The sequence below is a fragment of the Salvelinus namaycush genome, chromosome 36 (genome assembly GCF_016432855.1).
Source record: "Salvelinus namaycush isolate Seneca chromosome 36, SaNama_1.0, whole genome shotgun sequence".
Classification (NCBI taxonomy): domain Eukaryota; kingdom Metazoa; phylum Chordata; class Actinopteri; order Salmoniformes; family Salmonidae; genus Salvelinus; species Salvelinus namaycush.
The window spans coordinates 4319377-4344570 of record NC_052342.1 but is presented as its reverse complement, the minus strand read 5'-3'; the positions used below and the strand labels follow the sequence as shown (position 1 = coordinate 4344570).

At 42.4% G+C, this 25194-nt stretch overlaps 1 protein-coding gene across 1 annotated transcript in view; it reads left to right on the top strand.

The window, feature by feature from the left end:
- The first annotated feature begins 406 nt into the window (after positions 1-406).
- tbc1d19 (TBC1 domain family, member 19) overlaps positions 407-25194 on the top strand; it is a 31520-nt gene continuing 6732 nt past the window's right edge. Inside the window, exons 1-13 of the mRNA XM_038976106.1 lie at positions 407-602; positions 839-911; positions 1035-1080; positions 3667-3742; positions 4284-4358; positions 4528-4591; positions 5397-5443; positions 5524-5634; positions 6228-6300; positions 6764-6802; positions 9157-9269; positions 13903-13977; positions 14172-14234. Of these exons, the coding sequence (XP_038832034.1) occupies positions 504-602; positions 839-911; positions 1035-1080; positions 3667-3742; positions 4284-4358; positions 4528-4591; positions 5397-5443; positions 5524-5634; positions 6228-6300; positions 6764-6802; positions 9157-9269; positions 13903-13977; positions 14172-14234 (954 nt within the window). The 5' untranslated portion in view covers positions 407-503. The remainder of the gene's footprint in view (positions 603-838; positions 912-1034; positions 1081-3666; positions 3743-4283; positions 4359-4527; positions 4592-5396; positions 5444-5523; positions 5635-6227; positions 6301-6763; positions 6803-9156; positions 9270-13902; positions 13978-14171; positions 14235-25194) is intronic.

Here is a 25194-nt window from a genome sequence, read left to right as displayed (position 1 = left end):
GTCATAGCAAATCATTCTTATTACAGGCCTGGTCTACTCAAATGACTCTACCTTTCTGACTTTTATAGGCTATGCAATGCGATTGACGATCAGATGTTGTTGGATACAGCACTACAAATAACGTTACATAGATAATCTAGACAATTTGAGTCCAAACAATATCTTATCTTTGTTTATGCAAGGAACACAGCCTACATTAGGGATTTTTCATCAAGAAAGAGAGAGAGAGAGCTTGCAGGCTATTCACAATTAACACACTGATAATGCAATAAATAACTACCAAGCAACAAAAGAAAAAGTCTAGACATGTATCATATTTATATTCAGAAGCAATGGCTGGGCTAGGAACTAATGTTGCTTATTTTTTGTTTCCTCTACATCCATAGTCCGTAGTTGCTAAGTAACCACTGCAGAGGCCAAAGGCTGCATCACCGGATACCAAATGGATTCTAAAAGTCTAATTGCCTTATCGTAGTGTAGATTAACCAAAACGAGCATTGAAAATGATGGATGAGGGTACGGAGTTATCACTGACAATTGCGCAAATTGTCCAGCGACTGAAAGCAACCCATTTACACTCTCAAATAGAGAGACAGGCCAAAGTAAGTAGCTAGCTAGCTGCTCTGCAGAACCGAAGGCATTGACCGAAAGGCTTGTGCAACAACGAATGTTGTCCTCCCTGTCTGCTGCTGTGAGATTTTACAGCTGCCAAGGCTATACAAATATGTGCCTTATCTAGCTATACTATTGATTTTACAACCAGTAACTAACTGCTTGACATGCCAAAAATATCTAGCTACATCGAGAACATGCTTAACTATTTTCTTATTCTATTTAGGAGTGTTTGCATAGACCCGAGATACAATTAGAATCTCTAAAAGAGGACGTTCGTAATTTTCTCAAAGCATCAGGTAAGCACGTGATGCAGAACAAGTATTTGTGTGGGTAATAGCTAGCTAGCTGTCATGGACTGGACCTACATTGAATATCTTGCATGTCATGTTGCAAATGAATGCCTTTATTTTGTGTTGCAGGTTGGGAGAGAAAGCTACAGAATGCAGTATACAGAGAGTTGCACGTGTAAGTGTTTTTTCAATCGACAAAGTGTTATGTATAAGCATATCAAATGTATAACATGTACATGGGCACACAGATAGAGGTTGAGAGAGACCAGGCAGAGAGAGAGGGAGGTCTAATGGTATGTTCCCTTACTGAAGTTTGGTTCTAACTGTTTATATGACATTTATGAGAGTGAATCACCTGAAATGTTCAGCCAATGCTCGTTTTAAAACAGACTCCATTAAAAGTGATTTTGGCCTTTAGTCTTGGCCAAGAACCACACTCCAGACCAGATTCCAAAACTGGCACCAACGCTCCAACCATCATCCAATGCCAGGTCTCATGCTTTTATTCTTCTGTTTTGTTTGTCTGTCTAGACCTACTGTATTTGTTTCAGATATGGACAGACAGATGCATGTTCCTTGCATTGCTAACGTTTATTTTTAAACGGACAACACTTTTTCAGCTTCTCTGTTTGTATGATAAAATTGTGAGTTGTTATTCAGTTTGACCAAGTCACTTAAGAGTACCATGGTGTCTTACTGCCGTGAGATGAAAATAAACTCATGAACCAACTGCCTGAACTTGAGGACGTCCAGTTTCGCACTACAACATAAAGAGTTGAATTATGCCTTCCTCTCTTGAACATGAATCATTCCGTGTATGTCCCCGTTTAGGTGACGTGTTTAGATAAAGCTGAGTGTTTTACAGTGCCTTGCAAAAGTATTCATCCCCCATGGCGTTTTTTACTATTTTGTTGCATTACAACCTATAAATTAAATGGATTTTTATTTGGATTTCATGTGATGGACTTACACAAAATAGTCCAAATTGGTGAAGTGAAATGAAAAAAATAACATGTTTCAAAAAATAAACGGAAAAGTGGTACGTGCATATGTATTCACCCCCTTTGCTATGAAGCCCCTAAATAAGATCTGGTGCAACCAATTACCTTCAGAAGTCACATAATTAGTTAAAGGAAGTCCACCTGGGTGCAATCTAAGTGTCACATGATCTCAGTATATATCTCAGTATATATACGCACCTGTTCTGGAAGGCCCCAGGGTCTGCAACACCACTAAGCAAGTGGCACCATGAAGACCAAGGAGCTCTCCAAACAGGTCAGCGACAAAGTTGTGGAGAAGTACAGATCAGGTTTGGGTAAAAAAAAAAATCCAAAACTTTGAACATCCCACAGAGTACCATTTAAATCCATTATAAAAAAAAATGGAAAGAATATGGCACCACAACAAACCTGCCAAGAGAGGGCCACCTTCCAAAATTCACAGACCAGGCAAGTAGGGCATTAATCAGAGGCAACAAAGAGACCAAAGATAACCCTGAAGTAGCTGCAAAGCTCCACAGCGGAGATTGGAGTATCTGTCCATAGGACCACTTTAAGCTGTACACTCCACAGAGCTGGGCTTTACAGAAGAGTGGCCACAAAAAAATCCATTGCTTAAAGAAAAAAATAAGCAAACACGTTTGGTGTTTGCCAAAAGGCATGTGGGAGACTCTCCAAACATATGGAAGAAGGTACTCTGGTCAGATGAGACTAAAATTTTGCTTTTTTTTTTTTCATCGGCAGGGACTGGGACACTGGTCAGAATTGAAGGAATGATGGATGGCGCTAAATACAAGGAAATTCATGAGGGCAACCTGTTTCAGTCTTCCAGAGATTTGAGACTGGGACGGAGGTTCACCTTCCAGCAGGACAATGACCCTAAGCATACTGCTAAAGCAACAAAGCCCAGACCTCAATCCAATTGAGAATCTGTGGTATGGTTTAAAGATTGCTGTACAGTACACCAGCAGAACCCATCCAACTTGAAGGAGCTGGAGCAGTTTTGCCTTGAAGAATGGGCAAAAATCCCAGTGGCTAGATGTGCCAAGCTTATAGAGACATACCCCAAGAGACTTGCAGCTGTAATTGCTGCAAAAGGTTGCTCTACAAGGAATTGACTTTGAGGGGGGGGGGGGGGGGGAATAGTTATGCACGCTGAAGTTTTTTGTTTTATTGTCTTGTTTCTTGTTTGTTTCACAATAAAAAATTATTTTGCATTTTCAAAGTGGTAGGCATGTTGTGTAAATCAAATGATACAAACCCCCCAAAAATCACTTTTAATTCCAGGTTGTAAGGCAACAAAATCGAAAAAATGCCAAGGGGGTGAATACTTTCGCAAGCCACTGTATAACACAAGGGCCGTCTGAAATGGGCTCGAACCTGTTTTTTTCCTCCAGACGGCCAGAGTCATTTGTTTAGGTTGAATGATAAGTGGACAGAGGCAGGAGGTGGAACTGGTGGAGGAACCCAGACCTTCTCCTTCAACTGGAGAGAGCCTTCAGTTGGTCTTGGTCGATTGTTCTTTTTCCTAGTTTGATTGCATAAATAAAAATAGAATCTTCAATATGTTGCTTATAGTAGAGGATCCTACTGCCTTTACGGGTTGGTTGTCATGCATTTATTTGAAGAAATTAGTATTTTTCGTTCTCACTTTCTCTTTCCCTTTCCTTCTCTCTCTCTTCCCTTCCCTCTCTCTCTCTCTCTTCTCTCTCTCGTGCCCTTTCTATCTCTCTCCTACTCACTCTTTCTCTTTCTCTCTCTAGTCAGCCACTCCCCAGCCACCATGCAGCTCCCCCAGAGCATGCCAAGGAGCCTCTGGCGTACATGCGCAAGGCCCAGGTGGGTCTGTTGCTTCCTCCATCCATCTCTCCTTCTCTTCCTTTCCTCGTTTCCTCTCTTTTGTGGTTCTGTCTCTCAGATTTGTCTGGTGACTTACTGTAGTAGATATGCTTTAGTTAAGCAAATATGTTTAAGTGAAGAAGGGATTCTTAAAATTCTTGGGCGGGCCGCCTAACAGTGTAAAATTGCAGGAATTTGCCTTAAAACTGCTAAAATGTTCTCTTAGCTGCATGGCAAAATGTGTAGAATTTCAGGAAATTCGCCTTAATATTCCAAAGAATTCTCTCAGCTCCATGGAAACATTTGTAAATTTGCAGGAAATTGGCTTTGAAATGCACAAATGTATCTACATCGCCAAGATGGTGACCTATAAAATGTTTTCAAAAATTCTGATGGGCCCACCACTCCTCCTACCAATCCCCCTGCCACGCCCACCACCTAAGCTCCAGGAAAAACTCTGCTCAGCGTTGTTTTTGTAATGTCGTTAAGTTAACTGTTTGTGTGTGCGTGTGTCTAAGCTTGTGTGTGTTTTCCCCTACAGGTAAACTGGGAGAAGCGTATCCTCAAAAGCCTGAACAGCATGTGCACAGAGCTGGGTGTACCCTTGGCTCGTAAGGTAAACCGTGTAAAATAGTTTATGACAGCATGTAACAGGGTACTCAACCTAAGATGAGGTCTTCAAGAATCTTCGTAGAGGGCCCTGTGTGTCAGTATATATTTGTGTTAATGTCTTCAGTCTATTGACAGACTACTTGATTGACAATTCTTAATGTTCTGTTTTGTAGAGGCCAGCTGTGGAACAGAAGGAGTTGGCCAACAAGTGGAACGAGATGGGGACAGACGAACCAGGTCTTTACCTTCAAACTCCATGTTGATGATACTGTTTATAAGTGTGGATTAACTGGAGTTATTTTAACATTGCAGGAGGATGTAACCCTTGCCATTGTAATTAAGTGTGTTTGTGTGTGTGTGTGTGTGTGTGTGTGTGTGTGTGTGTGTGTGTGTGTGTGTGTGTGTGTGTGTGTGTGTGTGTGTGTGTGTGTGTGTGTGTGTGTGTGTGTGTGTGTGTGTGTGCGCGTGTGTGCCATTTATACTTATATACCTCTTGCGTAGGGGCATTACCTTAAGTTAACTCTGCTTGTGCACAGTACTCCGTGTAACAGAACAGTCTCCTAACAATGCTATCTGAGAAGGGGGTATGGTAACATTTACGAGTGTGTGCCGGGCCTTGGCATAAACAGCAGGCCTTGTGAATCCAGAGGATAACCAGACTCCTGGGCCTTGCCTCGCTCCGATAGCGAGTGGAACTCCCCTCCCAACCTTAACATGTTCTCTTTATTGACTGACCATACACTTGACTTAGACTGACGATGAAAACTTCTAACTGCCTGACTTTGCTGGGAATTCTCTTTCGTTATATCATTTTTCTCCATTGGAGATGACCGAAATGAATGTCTAATTTGCCAACACGTACTATGGATGGTTGCATCATCAGGTTAACTCTAATGAGTCACCAAAGTTATCTTGGTGATGCAACTATCCACCCAGCATCTGTGCTATGTTGTAATTACATTGTTATATCTATGTTATAACTACAATATTTCTATTAGCAACTTAAACTTTAATGCTCCTTTGTCTTTGTCCTGTTGTACAGATCTAAGTCGTTTCAGGCCTGTCTATGCTCCCAAAGACTTTCTGGAGGTAAATGGACTTCGTCTCAATCAATATGTTCTGATCGGCGACTTAATTCTCCAAGTTACTCCATTTCCCATGATTCCCAGGTGCTGATCAGCCTACGGAACCCAAACCATGACAGCAGTGAGGAGGCCAGCGCAAAGAGTCACTGGGGCCTCATCCAGGTGCCGCTCCACGACAGAGACATACCTCAGATGGTAGGGGAAATACTGTGCGTTTGTCTGTGGTGTGCGTGCGTGCGTGCGTGTCTGTCTGTCTGTCTGTCTGTCTGTCTGTCTGTCTGTCTGTCTGTCTGTCTGTCTGTCTGTCTGTCTGTCTGTCTGTCTGTCTGTCGTTCCACAGGTGGTAGGAGAAACACTTGACCTGAACCATCTGTGTGGGTCAAAACACTGGGTGTGTGTTTACACATTTATACTTTAGGGCACGTGCCAAAGTCATTCCACGGAGGGCAGTGTGTCTGCAGGTTTTCGCTCCTCCCTTGTACTTGATGGATGAAATGAGTTCACTAATTAGTAAGGAACTCCCCTCCCCTGGTTGTCTATGTCTTAATTGAAAGGTAAACCCAAAAACTGTCAGATACTTGGCCCTCCATGGAATGAGTTTGACAGCTCTTTAGGAGATCAGGAACTGTTTGTCTGCGTGTGTGTATTCTTACTGTGCATGTAATACATGGAGTAGTATCACTTACAGTATCTCACTTGAAAGACCTACTCATAGTAAATCCCAGATGATTTGTGTTTATTGACGTTTCAACGGTGTTTACTCCGATTTGTATGTTTTGTCCCCTCAGAGAGAGGCCTATTCAGAGTTGAGCCTGACCACGGGGCAGCTGGGTATTGACGACCATACACACGTACCTCCAGGTAAAACTCAATTAACATGCACTGAGCTTGCGTTCTGTGTCCTGATGAAAAATACTCATACTTTCCCGGCCTATAAACAAAGCTTTGAAATGGAGAATGATGGATCATTTAGCGGTAATTCATATTCCACATCAAGTTGGAAGAACTTCTAGGTCCCACAGTAAATCATTCAAAATCATCAGAGAAAAACATGTTTACCTAGCAAATACAGAAATGAATCGGGATGAATAAAGAACATTTCAGTTGATATCTTATCAGTTTGTGTAAATGTTTCTCATGCCATTCGGCCGTCTGGCATCTCTCAAACAATATCTGTGTGTCTAGGAAGGATTTAAATATCATTGTATTCATAGCCTTTTGTTTGTAAATCCAACTGATACAGTAGTCCGTTCTGGCAACGGATCCACTTCAGGCTGACAACTGATATAGTTTTGTTGTCCCTCTTTTTCATATCGCCGGGCAGATTTGTTTGAAAGCGAGCATATTCGCATCGGGAAGAAAGGTAAGATAATAGATAGATGGCTGGTTCATTTGAGATCCTATTTATTTAATAGTGTGTATCTCTCTTTTTTTATCGTAGCCAGTCGGTCCTCTCTGGGATATGTCTTCCTGATATTAAAGTGGGACATTTGGTACTGCATGCACTCATGCGCACACACACACACTAGGGCTGGGCGATATGGCCCAAATATATCACAGTATTTTTCAATTTTATGTTTTGGAATAATATATAAGTTCTAAATTGGCTTTATGAGTTGTGCATGACCGTAGGGCGGCAAAACATACTGTACATTTTAAGTGATTTCAGTAAGTCCAACCAGCCTCACAACCGCATACCATGTGTATGGCGTCATGTGGGCAAGCGGTTTGCTGATGTCAACGTTGTGAGCAGAGTGCCCCATGGTGGCGGTGGGGTTATGGTATGGGCAGGCATAAGCTACGGACAATGAACACTATTGCATTTTATCAATGGCAATTTGAATGCACAGATATACTGTGACGAGATCCAGAGGCCCGTTGTGAGGCCCATTTCTTTTAAGGTATCTGTGACCAACAGATGCATATCTGTATTCCCAGTCAGGTGAAATAGATTAGGGCCTAATTAATTCATTTCAATTGACTGATTTCCTCATATGAACTGTAACTCAGTAAAATATTAGAAATTGTTGCAAGCTGCATTCATGTTTTTCTTCAGTATAGATAGAAAAATAATAATAATAATATTATTCTATAGTTAGAATGTAATAGTGGACACTTTGAATACAGTGTTGTTTGACATGACAACGAATGAAAAAGCCAAGGAGGCGTTCATAGAATTAGGAATTAGAATCTCTATGGAGGCGTTATTGTGACAGGGTAGAAACCAAAGTTTTGGTCAGTGTTTCTCAGGGGAGTGGGACCCTATACTCTTTGGCTACATTAAATGTTTTCTCTAAATAAAGGTTACATTTAAAAAAAAAAAATTTGCTAGCCAGCTAACTAGCGATTAGCATTAGCGGCTAACACAATTTATTTTAGCCACATCTTGGTAAGAAAATACAAACTTGCTGTTTGCAGACAGTAAGATACACAAACTAATATTGTAATTATAGAATGCTTGTGGCGTTATATTAAGAAGCAAAGTGAAAATCGTAATCGTTGTCATCAACATATTGTATCTGCTGCATTGTCCATGAAGATTGAAGTCAAGAGTGAACGGTTGGCAAATGATAGTGGTCGAGCAACAACAACTGCGCTCCTTGAGTGACAAGAAGGGGTGGGGAGAGAGATGACTCAAGTAGCGGAGTAAACTATAAAAACGGAGTGGTGTATCACATTTAAAAAGCCAAACATTAAAATAGCCTTATACTGCCTGTGCATCAATACCAGTATATAGTCAAATACGGTTTACCACCCAGCCCTAACACACACACTAGTTGTTCTATCCTTGTGGAGACCTAAAATGGATTTCCATTCAAAATCTTACTTTCCCTAACCCTTACCTTAACCCGAACCTTCACTCAAGATTTAAATAGAATTGTCCTTGTTATACTATCCTTTGGGGACTTTTAGAGATTTCAGGTCTCCACGAGGATAGAAGAACAAGACCACACACACCTCTCACCCCCCTCCCATGGGAAACCCCTAAAGGTAGCTCCTGCCATAACTAATCCTCTCCTTCACCCTCTCAAGTGGCCTAGTCTCCCTTACACTTTTGCACTCTACCCTGTCCCTGTATGCTGAGCCTAATGTAAACATTAGCGGGGACGCCTCTTATAGGGCTGAATCAGAATCCAGGCCTGGCCGGGGGACACACACAATAATACAAGGACTCATTTTGTATACGTCTCCTTAGTGCCCTCACAGTGTGCTCTACATGGGTAGGAATGTGTTTTAACACCCCGATGGCCAAGGGGACGGTAGACCAAGTGAGGATAGCACTCTAAATGCCGATTTAAAGAGGAACAAGAGGGCAGAATGTTTATGTTGGAGTGTGTTATTGGCTCTCCGACACCTGGAGTAAGTGGAGTCAAGGGCCATGTGTGTTTGGGACCTGTCGTAGTGGAAGGGGCAAGATGGAAGGTTCAGATTCAGATAGGGTCTGGTCTGATCGATTGCAGTCAGAGTTTGTTTTATTTGTGTGTTCAACAGAAGGGGAAAGTCGTGTTGCTATAATGACAGTGAGACATTTTGCTATGGTCCTGGTATGTTTACAGGGGTGTGAGTCAGTGGTGTGTGATATAGTTATTTTCATTGTGAATTCAAATTCAAGTATTTAAATGTATACAAAGGAGATCTCTCTCAGTTGTGCCATAATGTAACCACTGCTATAGTACGGTTGTGTTATGAGTGTGTCCTCCGTGTGTGTTGTTCCAGTGGTAAATGAGCAGGACAGTGCAGCAGCCCAGCAGTACAGTAGACAGGGCTGTCCCACTGGCCTACGAGCTGACCTCTGGGCCCTCATCCTCAACTCCACCAATGAGCCTGAGGTAATGCACAAACTACGCTGCCTGGAGGAGTGGTTACCAATCTTTTGTAGATGCGTGTATCATTATGTTAATGTTAAAGACCATGGCGTTGAATCTGCCACCCTGGGTTTTCTCTCCGTCTGCCTGTGTTTGTTATGTAACTGCCAGGCACACACAGCTGTTGCGGTTCCCAAGACCCATTTTTTTTCTAGGGCTTGAAGTTGCTCACCTCTTCCTGAACCTTCTCTTTCACTCATTAACACTCTCTCCAGTGTTAACGGTTGACATGACCTATCTCCGTCATTCACACTGGAAGAGAGGAACTGTTTAGGAAACTCCGGTCATATATACCCGTGTTGGTTCTTCTCCATGCATTGGCTGTACGTTAGTGTGGGGGCGCGTATGTTGATCCTCATTTATATTTATGAGTATTCATGGATGTGACCACCTGCGTAGCTTCAAATAAGTTCTCCAGTAAAGGAGGTTGCATGCGATTTAGATTTAGCAAGCGTTACAGTTGATTGAACCGTCAAATCTAGCAAAAAAGATCATCTTTCCATAGGCATTAGACATTGTCCTAAAGCAATTCACTTATTGGACATGTAGATACGTATTGTATAGACTGAATGCCTAGTTCTTAGTACAGGTTCATGCAGCTGGAGGCGATCCTCGGGCTATAAATTAGTGGCGCTCGTGTTTACGCCACCCTGCCGTAACTCGTCCCAGGGCACTGTGACCGCCAACGTAATCAAACTGGTGCGATTTAGCAAAGTTAGCTCAAACAAGAGGGCCTGCTCCCTGTGTGGCAAATGGCCGTGCCCCTCCGCATTTGTATAACCCAGGGAACGGACCCCCGCCTCGTCGCGGGCCGATTAAACAATGCCCCTGCCGTGGGAAGATTGATCCCCCTAGGAGAGTTACAGGGATCCAGCGGAGGTCTGTAGAGCATTACCGTCACCAGGTTCGACAGTAGGACAAACAGAGTTACGTTCAGGACAGGAGAGAGGAATGTCCACTATCCGTAATCTGTGTGCCACTAGCTCTAGCGTGTATGACATGGTGGTATTGTATGACATATCAGGACACTCAGGATATTGTGTAAATGCACAGAGATTTATGTTACTGCAGTATAACCTAAACATCTTCAAGGATGACCTCCAGGTTGTATTAACCAATCACCACCATCCTTTTAAACAGAACACGCCCACTGTGTCCCAGATATCCACCGTCACCCACCACCCATCAACTCTCCTATGACGTAGCCCGCATCCCACAATCCCTCATGTTAATAAGGGTAAGGGCTTCGCCCAGGAGACAGGGCTTCCCCCGGGGCGATGGATAGAGGTGGTGGGCGGCCATTCCTCACCCACTATGTATGGACTCCTTATGTACTGCCACTTACAGCTGCCCTGTGGCACAGAAGCAGTTGTGTACACGATGCCCTTAAGGTACTGTAAGTCAAGCATGGCAAAGCAGTTAAGTTGAAATCTCAAGGGTTGAAACGTCAATGCGAAAGTATTGTTGTGGAGATACGGTACTTTGCCTTCTCATTCAAAGGACAGGGAGGAAAGTTAATGTGAATGACACGTTTAAGTTACATATTCATTTGAATCTTATTGTTGTTTGCGATTGAGAGCCTCAGTGAACACCAAACACTGCTTGAGGCTGTTTTCAAATAAAAGGGTCTGATTTATTCACACAATAAATGGATTCAGGTATCCCTCATACGTCCTGTGTCGTCTTCGAGTTCTATAAAATGTACGACATACTACCCTGATCACTTGTTACTGTGGTAACATTTGATACCCATGATATTATAACTACCTCACACGCGACCCACAATAAGACGGCGCAACTATCCCATTAAAGGAAATATCCAACTCCGTAAGATAAATACCAATGTGCAAGAGACTATAGTTAAACCAGGTGCAATCAAGTATTATGCATTTAAATGACTGAGATCAAGGAATGGTCACGCGGCCTGAATATCAAAGCAAGTATTATTGAATAACTTATGAATGGAGGCGTGAAGCATTAACACGCATTACAAGGCACTACTCAAGGCATGGCCCACAACTAATGAGAGAGAGAGTTTATCATCTATTTCACTTGCTTTGGCAATGTCTCACCACATCAGTTCAGGAACAAAGAAGAGAGAGCGAGAGAGAGAGACAATGAATCTAAGACCCTTTTTATATCATCTGAGTTGGTGACTAATCGCATTACTGTAACGATAACAAATCAGATATCAGACCTACATGATCACAACAGAACCTCTGCTTCTCAGAGGTGGGACAAATGGGGGTTGGCAAGAGCAACACGGATAGTGCGTACATACAGTTGATAAGACGAGCTATTGATGCAAGTACTGACCATCCGTGATATCAAAATGATAGTTTTATCAATGTTTTGAGGCTATACAGTGTTTGTTTACATTTACATTGTTTACAAACGCTGCAATAAAACAAGCTTATATTTTAGGTTCTGGTGGGTTACGACAGTTGAACTAAGTTATATTCTTCAAGAATCATTGAGTATATGTCATTAAGTTAAAAGTCCAAACATTTGAAGTGTCTTTGGAAAGTATTCAGACTCCTTGACTTTTTCCACATTCTGTTACAGCCTTATTCTAAAATGTATTAAAGTGTATTTTTTCCTCATCAATCTACACACAATACCCCATAATGACAAAGCACAAACAGGTTTTTAGAAATGTTTGCTAATTTATCAAATACAAAAAAACTGATATCACATTTGCATAAGTAATCAGACCCTTTCCTCAGTACTTTGTTAAAGCACCTTTGGCAGCGATTACAGCATTGAGTCTTCTTTGGGTCTGACGCTACAAGCTTGGCACACCTGTATTTGGAGAGTTTCTCCCATTCTTCTCTGCAGATCCTCTCAAGCTCTGTCAGGTTGGATGGGGAGCGTTGCTACACAGCTATTTTCAGGTCTCTCCAGAGATGTTCGATCGGGTTCAAGTCCGGGCTCTGGCTGGGTCACTCAAGGACATTCAGAGACTTGTCCCGAAGCATTGTCTTGGCTGTGTGCTTAGGGTTGTTGTCCTGTTGAAAGGTGAACCTTCACCCCAGTCGGAGGTCTTGAGCGCTCTGTAGCAGGTTTTCATCAAGGATCTCTCTGCATTTTGCTCCGTTCATCTTTCCCTCGATCCTGACTAGTCTCCCAGTACCTGCTGCTGAAAAACATCCCCACAGCATGATGCTGCCACCACCATGCTTCACCGAAGAGATGGTGCCAGGTTTCTTCTAGACGTGACGCTTGGCATTCAGGCCAAAGAGTTCAATATTGGTTACATCAGACCAGAGAATCTTGTTTCTCATGGTCTGAGAGTCTTTAGGTGCCTTTTGGCAAACTGCAAGCGGGCTGTCATGTGCTTTTTACTGAGGAGTGGCCTCCGTCTGGCCACTCTGCCATAATGGCCTGATTGGTGAAGTGCTGCAGAGATGGTTGTCCTTCTGGAAGGTTCTCCCATCTCCACAGAGGAACTCTAGAGCTCTGTCAGAGTGGTACCCTTCCCCAAATCTGTGCGTCGACACAATCCTGCCTCGGAGCTCAACGGACAATTCCTTCGACCTCGGCTTGGTTTTTGCTCTGACATGCACTGTTAACTGTGGGACCTTATAAAGACAAGTTTGTGTGTGCTTTTCCAAATCATGTCCAATCAATTGAATTTACAACAGGTGGACTCCAATCAAGTTGTAGAAACATCTCAAGGATGATCAATGGAAACAGAATGCACCGGAGCTCAATTTCGAGTCTCATAACAAAAGATCTGAATACTTATGTCAATAAGGTATTTCTGTTTTTTATTTTTAAAACATTTGAAAAAAATTCTAAACTGTTTTCGCTTCGTCATTATGGGGTATCGTGTGTAGATTGCAGAGGGAAAAATATTTGAATACATTTTAGAATAAGGCTGTAACGTAACAAAATGTGGGAAAAGTCAAGGGGTCTGAATACTTTCCGAAGGCTTTGTATGGAGCAATCGTAGATTGCCCCTTTTAATGTTTTAAAGGGAATTTTAATGTCTCAAGTTGACGATATCCATCTTGGGTGTTTTGAATATGTCTTGGAAGCCCTACCTCTTGACACGGACAAGCAACTTGAACTTCATCTCTCTTTTTCTCCCCGCCAGTCTCTGATTGCCAAAGTGCTTGAAAGTCTGTCAGAGTTGAGGTGTTTATTCCTCTTTTCCTCCCTGTCTCCTGTAACTTCGTTCTTTTATGACAGCTTTTATCAGACCGGAGAGACGTTCTGGTGTTAACTATGTGATGTGAAGTGTGTACGTGTTGAAATACTTCCCCACAACATTAACCTCGCCTCTTCGTCTGACGAAATCACGGTCATGTCAATGTCAACGAGCACATAAATTTGACAAAATACACAAGGTGGTTGAAGGACATCAGATTGTGGTAGTACTTCAATTCAAATAGATGATTGTGGTAGAGGGAGGGCAAACAGAATGAATGCTGCCGTCTTCAGTCTCTTTCGTTTAGACCCACTTTCTGTATTGGATTCGAATGGTCAATCATTTGAATAAATGATTGTCCCGTATTATTTGTACATACTGTGGAGGTTGTATCTTTTAGTTTGACGTTATTTGTAATGGACTGACGGATGTTTTGTTGGACAGGATGTGATGCATTATGAGCAGCTGAAGGCTGGAGTCATACACCATGACCTGCTAGTGGACAACCTCATCTACAAGGTAGGCTTTGGTGTGCCAAGACAAGCAGGGAAAACAATAACAACATAGCACATGCAAACACGTGTGGTTGTTGAGAACCTTGGTGTTCTTTGTTTTCCCATCTGCCATGTTCTTTACAAACTAGTAGTGATGTCAGGTATTTATATCTTATATCGTTGTTTTGCTGTCAATTATCCTTACTTTGTTTTCTCCAGGATGTGAAACTGACTGCGAGTAATGACGACTACTACTTTGTGTTTGAGGATTTCCTGTATCAGGTGAGTGTGACTCATTTTCCCTCATCCATTTCTCTCTCTCTCTCTCTCTCTCTCTCTCTCTCTCTCTCTCTCTCTCTCTCTCTCTCTCTCTCTCTCTCTCTCTCTCTCTCTCTCTCTCTCTCTCTCTCTCTCTCTCTCTCTCTCTTTCAATTCAAGGGGCTTTATTGGCATGGGAAACATGTGTTAACATTGTCAAAGCAAGTGAGGTAGACAATACACAAAAGTGAAACAAACAATACAAATTAACAGTAAACATTACACATACAGAAGTTTCAAAACAATAAAGACATTACAAATGTCATATTATATATATACAGTGTTGTAACAATGTACAAATGGTTAAAGCACACAAGTTAAAATAAATAAGCATAAATATGGGTTGTATTTACAATGGTGTTTGTTCTTCACTGGTTGCCCTTTTCTTGTGGCAACAGGTCACAAATCTTGCTGCTATGATGGCACACTGTGGAATTTCACCCAGTAGATATGGGAGTTTATCAAAATTGGATTTGTTTTCGAATTCTTTGTGGATCTGTGTAATCTGAGGGAAATATGTGTCTCTAATATGGTCATACATTGGGCAGGAGGTTAGGAAGTGCAGCTCAGTTTCCACCTCATTTTGTGGGCAGTGTGCACATAGCCTGTCTTCTCTTGAGAGCCATGTCTGCCTACGGCGGCCTTTCTCAATAGCAAGGCTATGCTCACTGAGTCTGTACATAGTCAAAGCTTTCCTTAAGTTTGGGTCAGTCACAGTGGTCAGGTATTCTGCCACTGTGTACTCTCTGTTTAGGGCCAAATAGCATTCTAGTTTGCTCTGTTTTTTTGTTAATTCTTTCCAATGTGTCAAGTAATTATCTTTTTGTTTTCTCATGATTTGGTTGGGTCTAATTGTGCTGTTGTCCTGGGGCTCTGTGGGGTGTGTTTGTGTTTGTGAACAGAGCCCTAGGACCAGCTTGCTTAGGGGACTCTTCTCCAGGTTCATCTCTCTGTAGGTGATGGCTTTGTTATGGAAGGTTTGGGAATCGCTTCCTTTTAGGTGGTTGTAGAATTTAACGGCTCTTTTCTGGATTTTGATAATTAGTGGGTATCGGCCTAATTCTGCTCTGCATGCATTATTTGGTGTTCTACGTTGTACACGGAGGATATTTTTGCAGAATTCTGCATGCAGAGTCTCAATTTGGTGTTTGCCCCATTTTGTGAAATCTTGGTTGGTGAGCGGACCCCAGACCTCACAACCATAAAGGGCAATGGGCTCTATGACTGATTCAAGTATTTTTAGCCAGATCCTAATTGGTATGTTGAAATTTATGTTCCTTTTGATGGCATAGAATGCCCTTCTTGCCTTGTCTCTCAGATCGTTCACAGCTTTGTGGAAGTTACCTGTGGTGCTGATGTTTAGGCCGAGGTATGTATAGTTTTTTGTGTGCTCTAGGGCAACGGTGTCTAGATGGAATTTGTGGTCCTGGCGACTGGACCTTTTTTGGAACACCATTAGTTTGGTCTTACTGAGATTTACTGTCAGGGCCCAGGTCTGACAGAATCTGTGCAGAAGATCTAGGTGCTGCTGTAGGCCCTCCTTGGTTGGTGACAGAAGCACCAGATCATCAGCAAACAGTAGACATTTGACTTCGGATTCTAGTAGGGTGAGACCGGGTGCTGCAGACTGTTCTAGTGCCCGCGCCAATTCGTTGATATATATGTTGAAGAGGGTGAGGCTTAAGCTGCATCCCTGTCTCACCCCACGACCCTGTGTGAAGAAATGTGTGTTTTTTGCCAATTTTAACCGCACACTTGTTGTTTGTGTACATGGATTTTATAATGTCGTATGTTTTACCCCCAACACCACTTTCCATCAATTTGTATAGCAGACCCTCATGCCAAATTGAGTCGAAGGCTTTTTTGAAATCAACAAAGCATGAGAAGACTTTGCCTTTGTTTTGGTTTGTTTGGTTGTCAATTAGGGTGTGTAGGGTGAATACATGGTCTGTTGTACGGTAATTTGGTAAAAAGCCAATTTGACATTTGCTCAGTACATTGTGTTCATTGAGGAAATGTACGAGTCTGCTGTTAATGATAATGCAGAGTATTTTACCAAGGTTACTGTTGACGCATATTCCACGGTAGTTATTGGGGTCAAATTTGTCTCCACTTTTGTGGATTGGGGTGATCAGTCCTTGGTTCCAAATATTGGGGAAGATGCCAGAGCTAAGGACGATGTTAAAGAGTTTTAGTATAGCCAATTGGAATTTGTTGTCTGTATATTTGATCATTTCATTAAGGATACCATCAACACCACAGGCCTTTTTGGGTTGGAGGGTTTTTATTTTGTCCTGTAACTCATTCAAGGTAATTGGAGAATCCAGTGGGTTCTGGTAGTCTTTAATAGTTGATTCTAGGATTTGTATTTGATCATGTATATGTTTTTGCTCTTTATTCTTTGTTATAGAGCCAAAAAGATTGGAGAAGTGGTTTACCCATACATCTCCATTTTGGATAGATAATTCTTCGTGTTGTTGTTTGTTTAGTGTTTTCCAATTTTTCCAGAATTGGTTAGAGTCTATGGATTCTTCAATTACATTGAGCTGATTTCTGACATGCTGTTCCTTCTTTTTCCGTAGTGTATTTCTGTATTGTTTTAGTGATTCACCATAGTGAAGGCGTAGACTCAGGTTTTCCGGGTCTCTATGTTTTTGGTTGGACAGGTTTCTCAATTTATTTCTTAGATTTTTGCATTCTTCATCAAACCATTTGTCATTGTTGTTCATTTTCTTCGGTTTTCTATTTGAGATTTTGAGATTTGATAGGGAAGCTGAGAGGTCAAATATACTGTTAAGATTTTCTACTGCCAAGTTTACACCTTCACTATTGCAGTGGAACGTTTTACCCAGGAAGTTGTCTAAAAGGGATTGGATTTGCTGTTGCCTAATTGTTTTTTGGTAGGTTTCCAAACTGCATTCCTTCCATCTATAGCATTTCTTAATGTTACTCAGTTCCTTTGGCTTTGATGCCTCATGATTGAGTATTGCTCTGTTCAAGTAGACTGTAATTTTGCTGTGATCTGATAGGGGTGTCAGTGGGCTGACTGTGAACGCTCTGAGAGACTCTGGGTTGAGGTCAGTGATAAAGTAGTCTACAGTGCTACTGCCAAGAGATGAGCTATAGGTGTACCTACCATAGGAGTCCCCTCGAAGCCTACCATTGACTATGTACATACCCAGCGTGCGACAGAGCTGCAGGAGTTGTGACCCGTTTTTGTTGGTTATGTTGTCATAGTTGTGCCTAGGGGGGCATATGGGGGAGGGAATGCTGTCACCTGCAGGCAGGTGTTTGTCCCCCTGTGTGCTGAGGGTGTCAGGTTCGTGTCCAGTTCTGGCATTTAGGTCGCCACAGACTAATACATGTCCCTGGGCCTGGAAATGATTGATTTCCCCCTCCAGGATGGAGAAGCTGTCTTCATTAAAGTATGGCGATTCTAGTGGGGGGATATAGGTAGCACACAGGAGGACATTTTTCTCTGTTAAGATAATTTCCTTTTGAATTTCTAGCCAAATGTAAAATGTTCCTGTTTTGATTAATTTAAGGGAGTGAGTTAGGTCTGCTCTATACCAAATTAGCATTCCCCCTGAGTCCCTTCCCTGTTTCACACCTGGTAGTTTGGTGGATGGGACTACCAGCTCTCTGTAACCTAGAGGGCAACCAGTGGGTCCGTCTCCTCTATACCATGTTTCTTGCAGGATGACAATGTCTGCATTACCGATTTCTTTGGTGAAGTCCGGGTTCCTGCTCTTTAGGCCAAAGGCAGATGACCTCAGGCCTTGGATATTCCAGGATGATATAGTGAAGGCTTTTTGTTCCATAAAGTGTCCAATGTTGTTGGTCGTGGTTTGGCCTCATGGCCAGTAAGTGTGAGCAGAGCCTGCTGAGCATCTGGTACATGCCGTTGGCTTGGGCGAGTGTAAGAGTGGGGGTTGGGCCTGTTTGCCCGCTCACTACCTGGGCGTATGTGTGACTTCCATGTTGATGCCCTCTTTGCGGGGGTGGGGTGCATGGGGTGGGCAGGAGTGGCATAGGTCTGATCTGAGGGGGCCTAAATTGGGTGTGGGCATGGTTGATGTGGGGGGGGTGTTGATTGGTTGGGGTGGGGGTGTGGATGTGTCTGGGGGTGCTGTGGTCTGGATGTAAGTCCTCTTGGCGTGGGTCCTCTATGTGTAGGTCCAGGGGGGGTCCTGAAGGTCTTGGAGGGTGTCTCGCTGGTCTGGGTGGGGTGTCTATTGATCTGTTGCTCCTGTGTGAAGTGTTGGGGCTGCGTTTGAGAGCGATGTCCTTTAGGGTCCGGGCAAAGGTGGGCACTGCTGCCTTGTAGAGGTGGACCTGGTCACTCTCTCTCTCTCTCTGCCTCTCTCTCTGCCTCTCTGCCTCTCTCTCTCTGCCTCTCTCTCTCTCTCTCTCTCTCTCTCTCTCTCTCTCTCTCTCTCTCTCTCTCTCCCTCTCCCTCTCCCTCTCCCTCTCCCTCTCCCTCTCTCTCTCTCTCTCTCTCTCTCTCTCTCTCACCTACTCAGCAGTATCCTTCCGTTCTATTAGCATGTCCTTTTAACACTAGACATTAATGCATACATATATACAGAAGACTGAGTGTTATCTATGTAGGTTGTGTTAGGTTAGAGCGTGTACACAGAGGGGGGAGATAATGGTGGTAAATATAACACGGACACCAGACTGTATAGAATACCACTAGACTAAACTACTCTCACTCCTACATACACAATATTCCATTCTAACAGATATAGTTACACACACAATTATACGCTCTTAAAAGAAAGGGTTCCACAACGGTTATTTGCAGAGGGATAGGGTTCTACCAAGAACCGTTTTGATCAGAAGAACCCTTTTTGGAAGACAAGGGTTCTTTGTAAGTCAAAGTGTTCTACCTAGAACCTTTAACATCCTAAGAACCATTTTTGGAAGAAAGGGTTCCTTACTGATTCTTAGGGAGGCAAGAAGGATTCTTTGGAAGGCAAGAACGGTTCTACATAGAACCACACATCATATTTCTCAGCATGCTCTATTGCAGGGAGGTTTTCAGAATGGTTTTGTTTTACTTTAATATCTGTGTTTTTGCATGCACATTGATTGGTTGATAAATGTTATGCTACACAAAGATAAATAACATACTGTTTTCTAAACTAATCCAATCTGTTAGTAACTGGATTTATTGCACCCGTTTCTGAGATGGTTGTTCCAGTTGAGATGATTGAGGTAGTCTCAGTATTCAATCTTCCCTACCCTGGCAGTTATTCTGAATGCAGGTTGTGGGTGATTAACACTTCCACTTGTTGGATATTCTAACTCTGGCTGGACTCCAGTAGGAATTACAGATCACTTTGCAAGCAAGCATACTGTGACTTGTAGGCCTGATATGAGACTCCTAACTCCTGTGTTAGGGTATAACTAGGCCCTCAAAGAAAGGCATAATACATGTAATGTATTGTCATAAATAATACAATTTTAAAGGCTAATAAGGCCAGTGGGTTCTACCCGTTCATAGAGGGTTCTTGGAAGAACCTTTAGATGATAAAATGGTTATTGGTAGAACCCTTCATAGAGGATTCTAGGCATACACCTTCATAGAGGGTTCTAGGTAGAACCATATACAGGGAGTTCTTTGAAGAACCCTACGTAGAGGGTTCTATATAGAACCCTCTGCTAAGGGTTCCACCCAGCACTAAAAATGATTCTCCTATGGGGACTAACTGAAGAACCCTGTATGGTTCTACTTAGCACCTTTTTTTCTAAGAGTGTATATAATATAGAGGCTCCCCTATCATGGTTTTGAATACCCCTATCAACCAAAATACTTGGAGCAAGTGCTCATTCAAAGAACCTGATTTCACCGCATTTCATATGTCCACCAATACTTGCATCAGACAACACTATAGTGACAGATGAATGTCTCCAGTCTGGCTTTGCCGGTTTATTTGTTTACTTACATGTTTAAGTGAAAGATAGTAACTATTTCGCTGAATGCTGGGAGCGGTTTAGTGAACGGCGGTGGCACGATCTCTATGGTGGCTTATCCGCTCGGCACTGATAAATCATCAATATTGACTGTTCCTGAACTCGCTATGCAGTCGTAGAGTTCTCTCAATATACGGCTCAGGTTTAGGTTGAGAGAGACTAATCTAAAATCGCAAATATAAAAGAGAGACAGTGCATCAGAGACTGGGCTCAGTTCCATTGTAAAGAGATTCTCTGGTAATTCTGAATACTTTTTAGCCACTAGTTCTGAATATTGTGCTCACAAGCCAAAAGTGGTCCCCAAAAATGGCCTCGTACGTTACATATTGTATGTGCAGACACAGTCGCTCGTGAAAGTCAACACACCCCTTGCACATTGTCATTCTGAAAACAGTCATTCTGAAAATACTTTTTCTCTCATGGCTAACTACCATGAAGTTTGAAAAGACAGGCTGATTGGGCGGGGAAATTATATTCATGAGCTCGCCTTGACTGACAGCTCTTTGAAACATCTATGTCAAGCGACTTGGATGCAGTGTTGCAGTAGAATCCTCTCAAGCAAATTTGGTGGTACACAAAGCAACTCAAACAACATTGAAATTGCATGAATGATATATATAGCGTACAAGTCAAAAGTTTGGACACACCAACACAAGGGTTTTTCTTTATTTTTACATTTTTCTACATTGTAGAATAATAGTGAAGACATGAAAACTATGAAATAACACATGCAATTATGTAGTAACCCAAAAAAATGTAACAAATCAAAATATCTTTTATATTTGAGATTCTTCAAATAGCCACCCTTTGCCTTGATGACAGCTTTGCACACTCTTGGCATTCTCTCAACCAGCTTCACCTGGAATGCTTTTCCAACAGTCTTGAAGGAGTTCCCATATGCTTTTCCTTCACTCTGCGGTCCAACTCAACCCAAACCATCGCAAGTTGGTTGAGGTCGGGTGATTTGTGGAGACCATGTCATCTGATGCAGCACTCCATCACTCTCCTTATTGGTCAAATAGCCCTTACACAGCCTGAAGGTGTGTTGAGTTATTGTCCTGTTGAAAAACAAATGATAGTGGGACTAAGTGCAAAGCATATGGGATTGACGTATCGCTGCAGAATGCTGTGGTAGCCATGCTGGTTAAGTGTGCCTTGAATTCTAAATAAATCACAGACGGTGTCACCAGCAAAGCACCATCACACCACCACATCCATGCTTCACGGTGGTAACCTCACATGTGGAGATCATCCGTTCACCAACTCTGCATCTCACAAAGACACGGCTGTTGGAACCAAAAATCTCACATTTTGATTCATCAGACCAAAGGACAGATTTCCACCGGTCTAATGTCCATTGCTTGTGTTTCTTGGCCCACGCAAGTCTCTTCTTCTCATGAGTTGGTGTGTCTAAACTTTTGACTGGTACTGTATGTGTGTATTTATATATATATATAAATATATATATGTAAGTTTGGGGTCACTTACAAATGTCCTTGTTTTTGAAAGAAAAGCAATTTTTTGGTCCATTAAAATAACATCAAATTGATCAGAAATACAGTGTAGACATTGTTAATCTTGTAAATGACTATTGTCGCTGGAAACAGCTGATTTGTAATGGAATATCTACATAGGCGTACAGAGGCCCATTATCAGCAACCATCACTCCTGTGTTCCAATGGCACGTTGTGTTAGCTAATCCAAGTTTATCATTTTAAAAGGCTAATTGATCATTAGAAAACCCTTTTGAAATGATGTTAGCGCAGCTGAAAACTGTTGTTCTGTTTAAAGAAGCAATAAAACTGGCCTTCTTTAGACCAGTTGAGTATCTGGAGCATCAGCATTTGTGGGTTCCATTACAGGCTCAAAATGGCCAGAAACAAAGAACTTTCTTCTGAAACTCGTCAGTCTATTCTTGTTCTGAAAAATGAATGCTATTCCATGCGAGAAATTGCCAAGAAACTGAAGAACTCGCACAACGCTGTGCGCTACTCCCTTCACAGAACAGCGCAAACTGGCTATAACCAGAATAGAAAGAGGAGTGGGAGGCCCCGGTGCACAACTGAGCAAGAGGACAAGTACATTAGAGTGTCTAGTGTCTAGAGTGTCTAACAGACGCCTCACAAGTCCTCAATTGGCAGCTTCATTAAATAGTACCGGCAAAACCGCAGTCTCAACGTCATCAGTGAAGAGGCGACTCCGGGATGCTGGCCTTCTAGGGGTGATGCACTTTCACATGAGTAATTAGGTTTGTGGTATTAAAATATTTAACTTTCTCCCCTCCTCGGGAAATAATAGCAGCACAAACTTTGCATATGGCCTTTTTGTTATTTTCCTTTGAAACTTCAAAATAGATCCACACATCAGACGTGGTTGCACGTGTAGCGCAGTAGTTGGGTTGGATTTATTGCACCCATTACTGAGATGGTTGTTCCAGTTTAGATGGTTTAGGTAGTCTTGTTTGTCAAGTCCTTCACCATAGCAGTCATTCTGAATGTCGGTTTTGGGTGATAAAATATTACAATTGTTGGATTTTCTCCCTCTAGCTCTGATAGGAATTACTAATCACTTCACAAACCAGCTTATTGTGATTTGCAGGTCTGATGTGGCCCATCAGACAAGATTTTCAGTCCACAATGTGGAGGATAACTAAAGTCCTTATTAAATGTATAATATAAGGTCTTAAAGGGTTTACTTTTAATTCAAACATATGCACTTGGCAGTCACTCGGTGAAGGCTTCAAGACTGGAAATTATTGCATGCAACACACATGTCTATCACTAACAAACACAGTCATGGGTGGGTATCTCTCACATTCACTTGAAAGGCATGGTGGGAAATATGCAAATACGGCTTTACAACCTACAATGTTAAAACCCCTAAAATACTGTTACACTACATGTGTTATTCCTAACACAAAAAGGATAACAGCATCAACTCTAATAAAGTGTTAATTTAAGTCGGAATTTGCCACACCCGTGGTGTTAGGGACCAACACTGTAGGGGTGTTAGTTTGTGAACACTTTGAAAAGTGTTAGTTTAATACTGTTTCAGTGGGTCACATATCATTTCCAAGAAAAATTGTGGGTGTTACATGTTTTTGAAATTATTATAATTTTTTTAAATAAATTGTATCCCCTTTTCTCCCCAATTTTCGTGGTATCCAATCGCTAGTAATTACTATCTTGTCTCATCGCTACAATTCCCGTACGGGCTCGGGAGAGACAAAGGTCGAAAGCTACGCGTCCTCCGAAGCACAACCCAACCAAGCCGCACTGCTTCTTAACACAGCGCGCCTCCAACCCGGAAGCCAGCCGCACCAATGTGTCGGAGGAAACACCGTGCACCTGGCCCCCTTGGTTAGTGCGCACTGCGCCCGGCCCACCACAGGAGTCGCTGGAGCGCGATGAGACAAGGATATCCCTACCGGCCAAACCCTCCCTAAGCCGGACGACGCTAGGCCAATTGTGCGTCGCCCCACGGACCTCCCGGTCGTGGCCGGCTGCGACAGAGCCTGGGCGCGAACCCAGAGACTCTGGTGGCGCAGCTAGCACTGCGATGCAGTGCCCTCGACCACTGCGCCACCCGGGAGGCCCTTGGGTGTTAAATTTACTTAAAATTTGTGTAATTGCCCCGTGGAAAAATAATTCCGTTTTCAGAAGACTGAGGCGGGTTTTCCTCTAACTTTTTACCTGGGCTATTTCTTTTGATCCTAACAAACTCCCTCAGTCCCTGCCGATGACAAGCATAACCATAACATGATGCTGCCACCACAATATTTGAAAATACAAAGGGATCAACAACATTGCCTTCACTCCACATTACTGGCCTGTATAACAAAGTGAAAAGAAGGATGCCTGTGTAAAAAGAAATCTACTCCAAATCATCCATTCTGATTGCAAGAAGGCAAGTAATAGTAATACTACAAAAGCACAGCAAAGCCATTCACTTTTTGGCCTAAATTAAACTACAGATTTGGGTCAAATCCAATATTACACAACACAGACTGAAACCCTTTGTACTTTCCAGTATTGTGGTGGCAGCATAATGTTATGGGTCTGCTTGTCATTGGCAGGGACTTGGGTTTTTCAGGATCAAAAGAAATATGAAAGGAGCAAAGCCCCAGATGAAGACTGTGATAGTGTTTTGTTTTTCAGCAAGACAATTAAAACAATTTTATGCCAAAGACACACCAGAATTGATTTCCAAGAAGTGTTTAGTGTTCCTGAGTGGTCTAGTCTCAGTCCTGACTTAAATTTGCTTGATAATCAGAGACGAGGTTTGAATATTGCTGTCGATCAATGATTCCCAACTAAATTTACTGAGCTTGAGCCATTTTGACAAAAACAATGGACATTTGTTGCCCTAAGTGTTGTGCAAAGTTGGTAGAATATAATTCTAAATCATTCACAGATGTAATGGCTGCCAAAGCTGCTTCTACCAAGTATTATCTTCGGGGAAAAAATAATCTTTTGAAAATGTTCTATAACTTTCTTTCACTTTGAAAATTTAGAGTAGATCTGTAGGAAAAAAAATCTAATTTGAATTCCTCTTTAGATTTAAGGCAACAAAATATGAAGACCGTGCAAGGGTGTGTAGACTTCCACTAGGCACTTTGTTCCCCACGTCATTGCTCTCTCTCTCGCTCTGCTGTGTGTGCATGTTGGTACCTGTCATTCAAGTGGCGAGGGGCTCAAGCTCATTGGCTGGAACTCGAATTGCTAGGGGGCTGGCCCATGTGGGGGGCAATGTAGGGGAAATGGCGTTGCACAGCTTCCAGAAAAAAAGTTGCTTTCAAACTAGGGATTTCGTGGCTAATTGAGGTAAACCACTAATTCTGCATATAGATTCTGCATGTATGAACTAAACATTGACACATCCAGCCCAAAGTGAGAGGTTTAAAAAATACTTAGTAGTCACCAAAGTTCTGGAGCAAGTCTTTAAG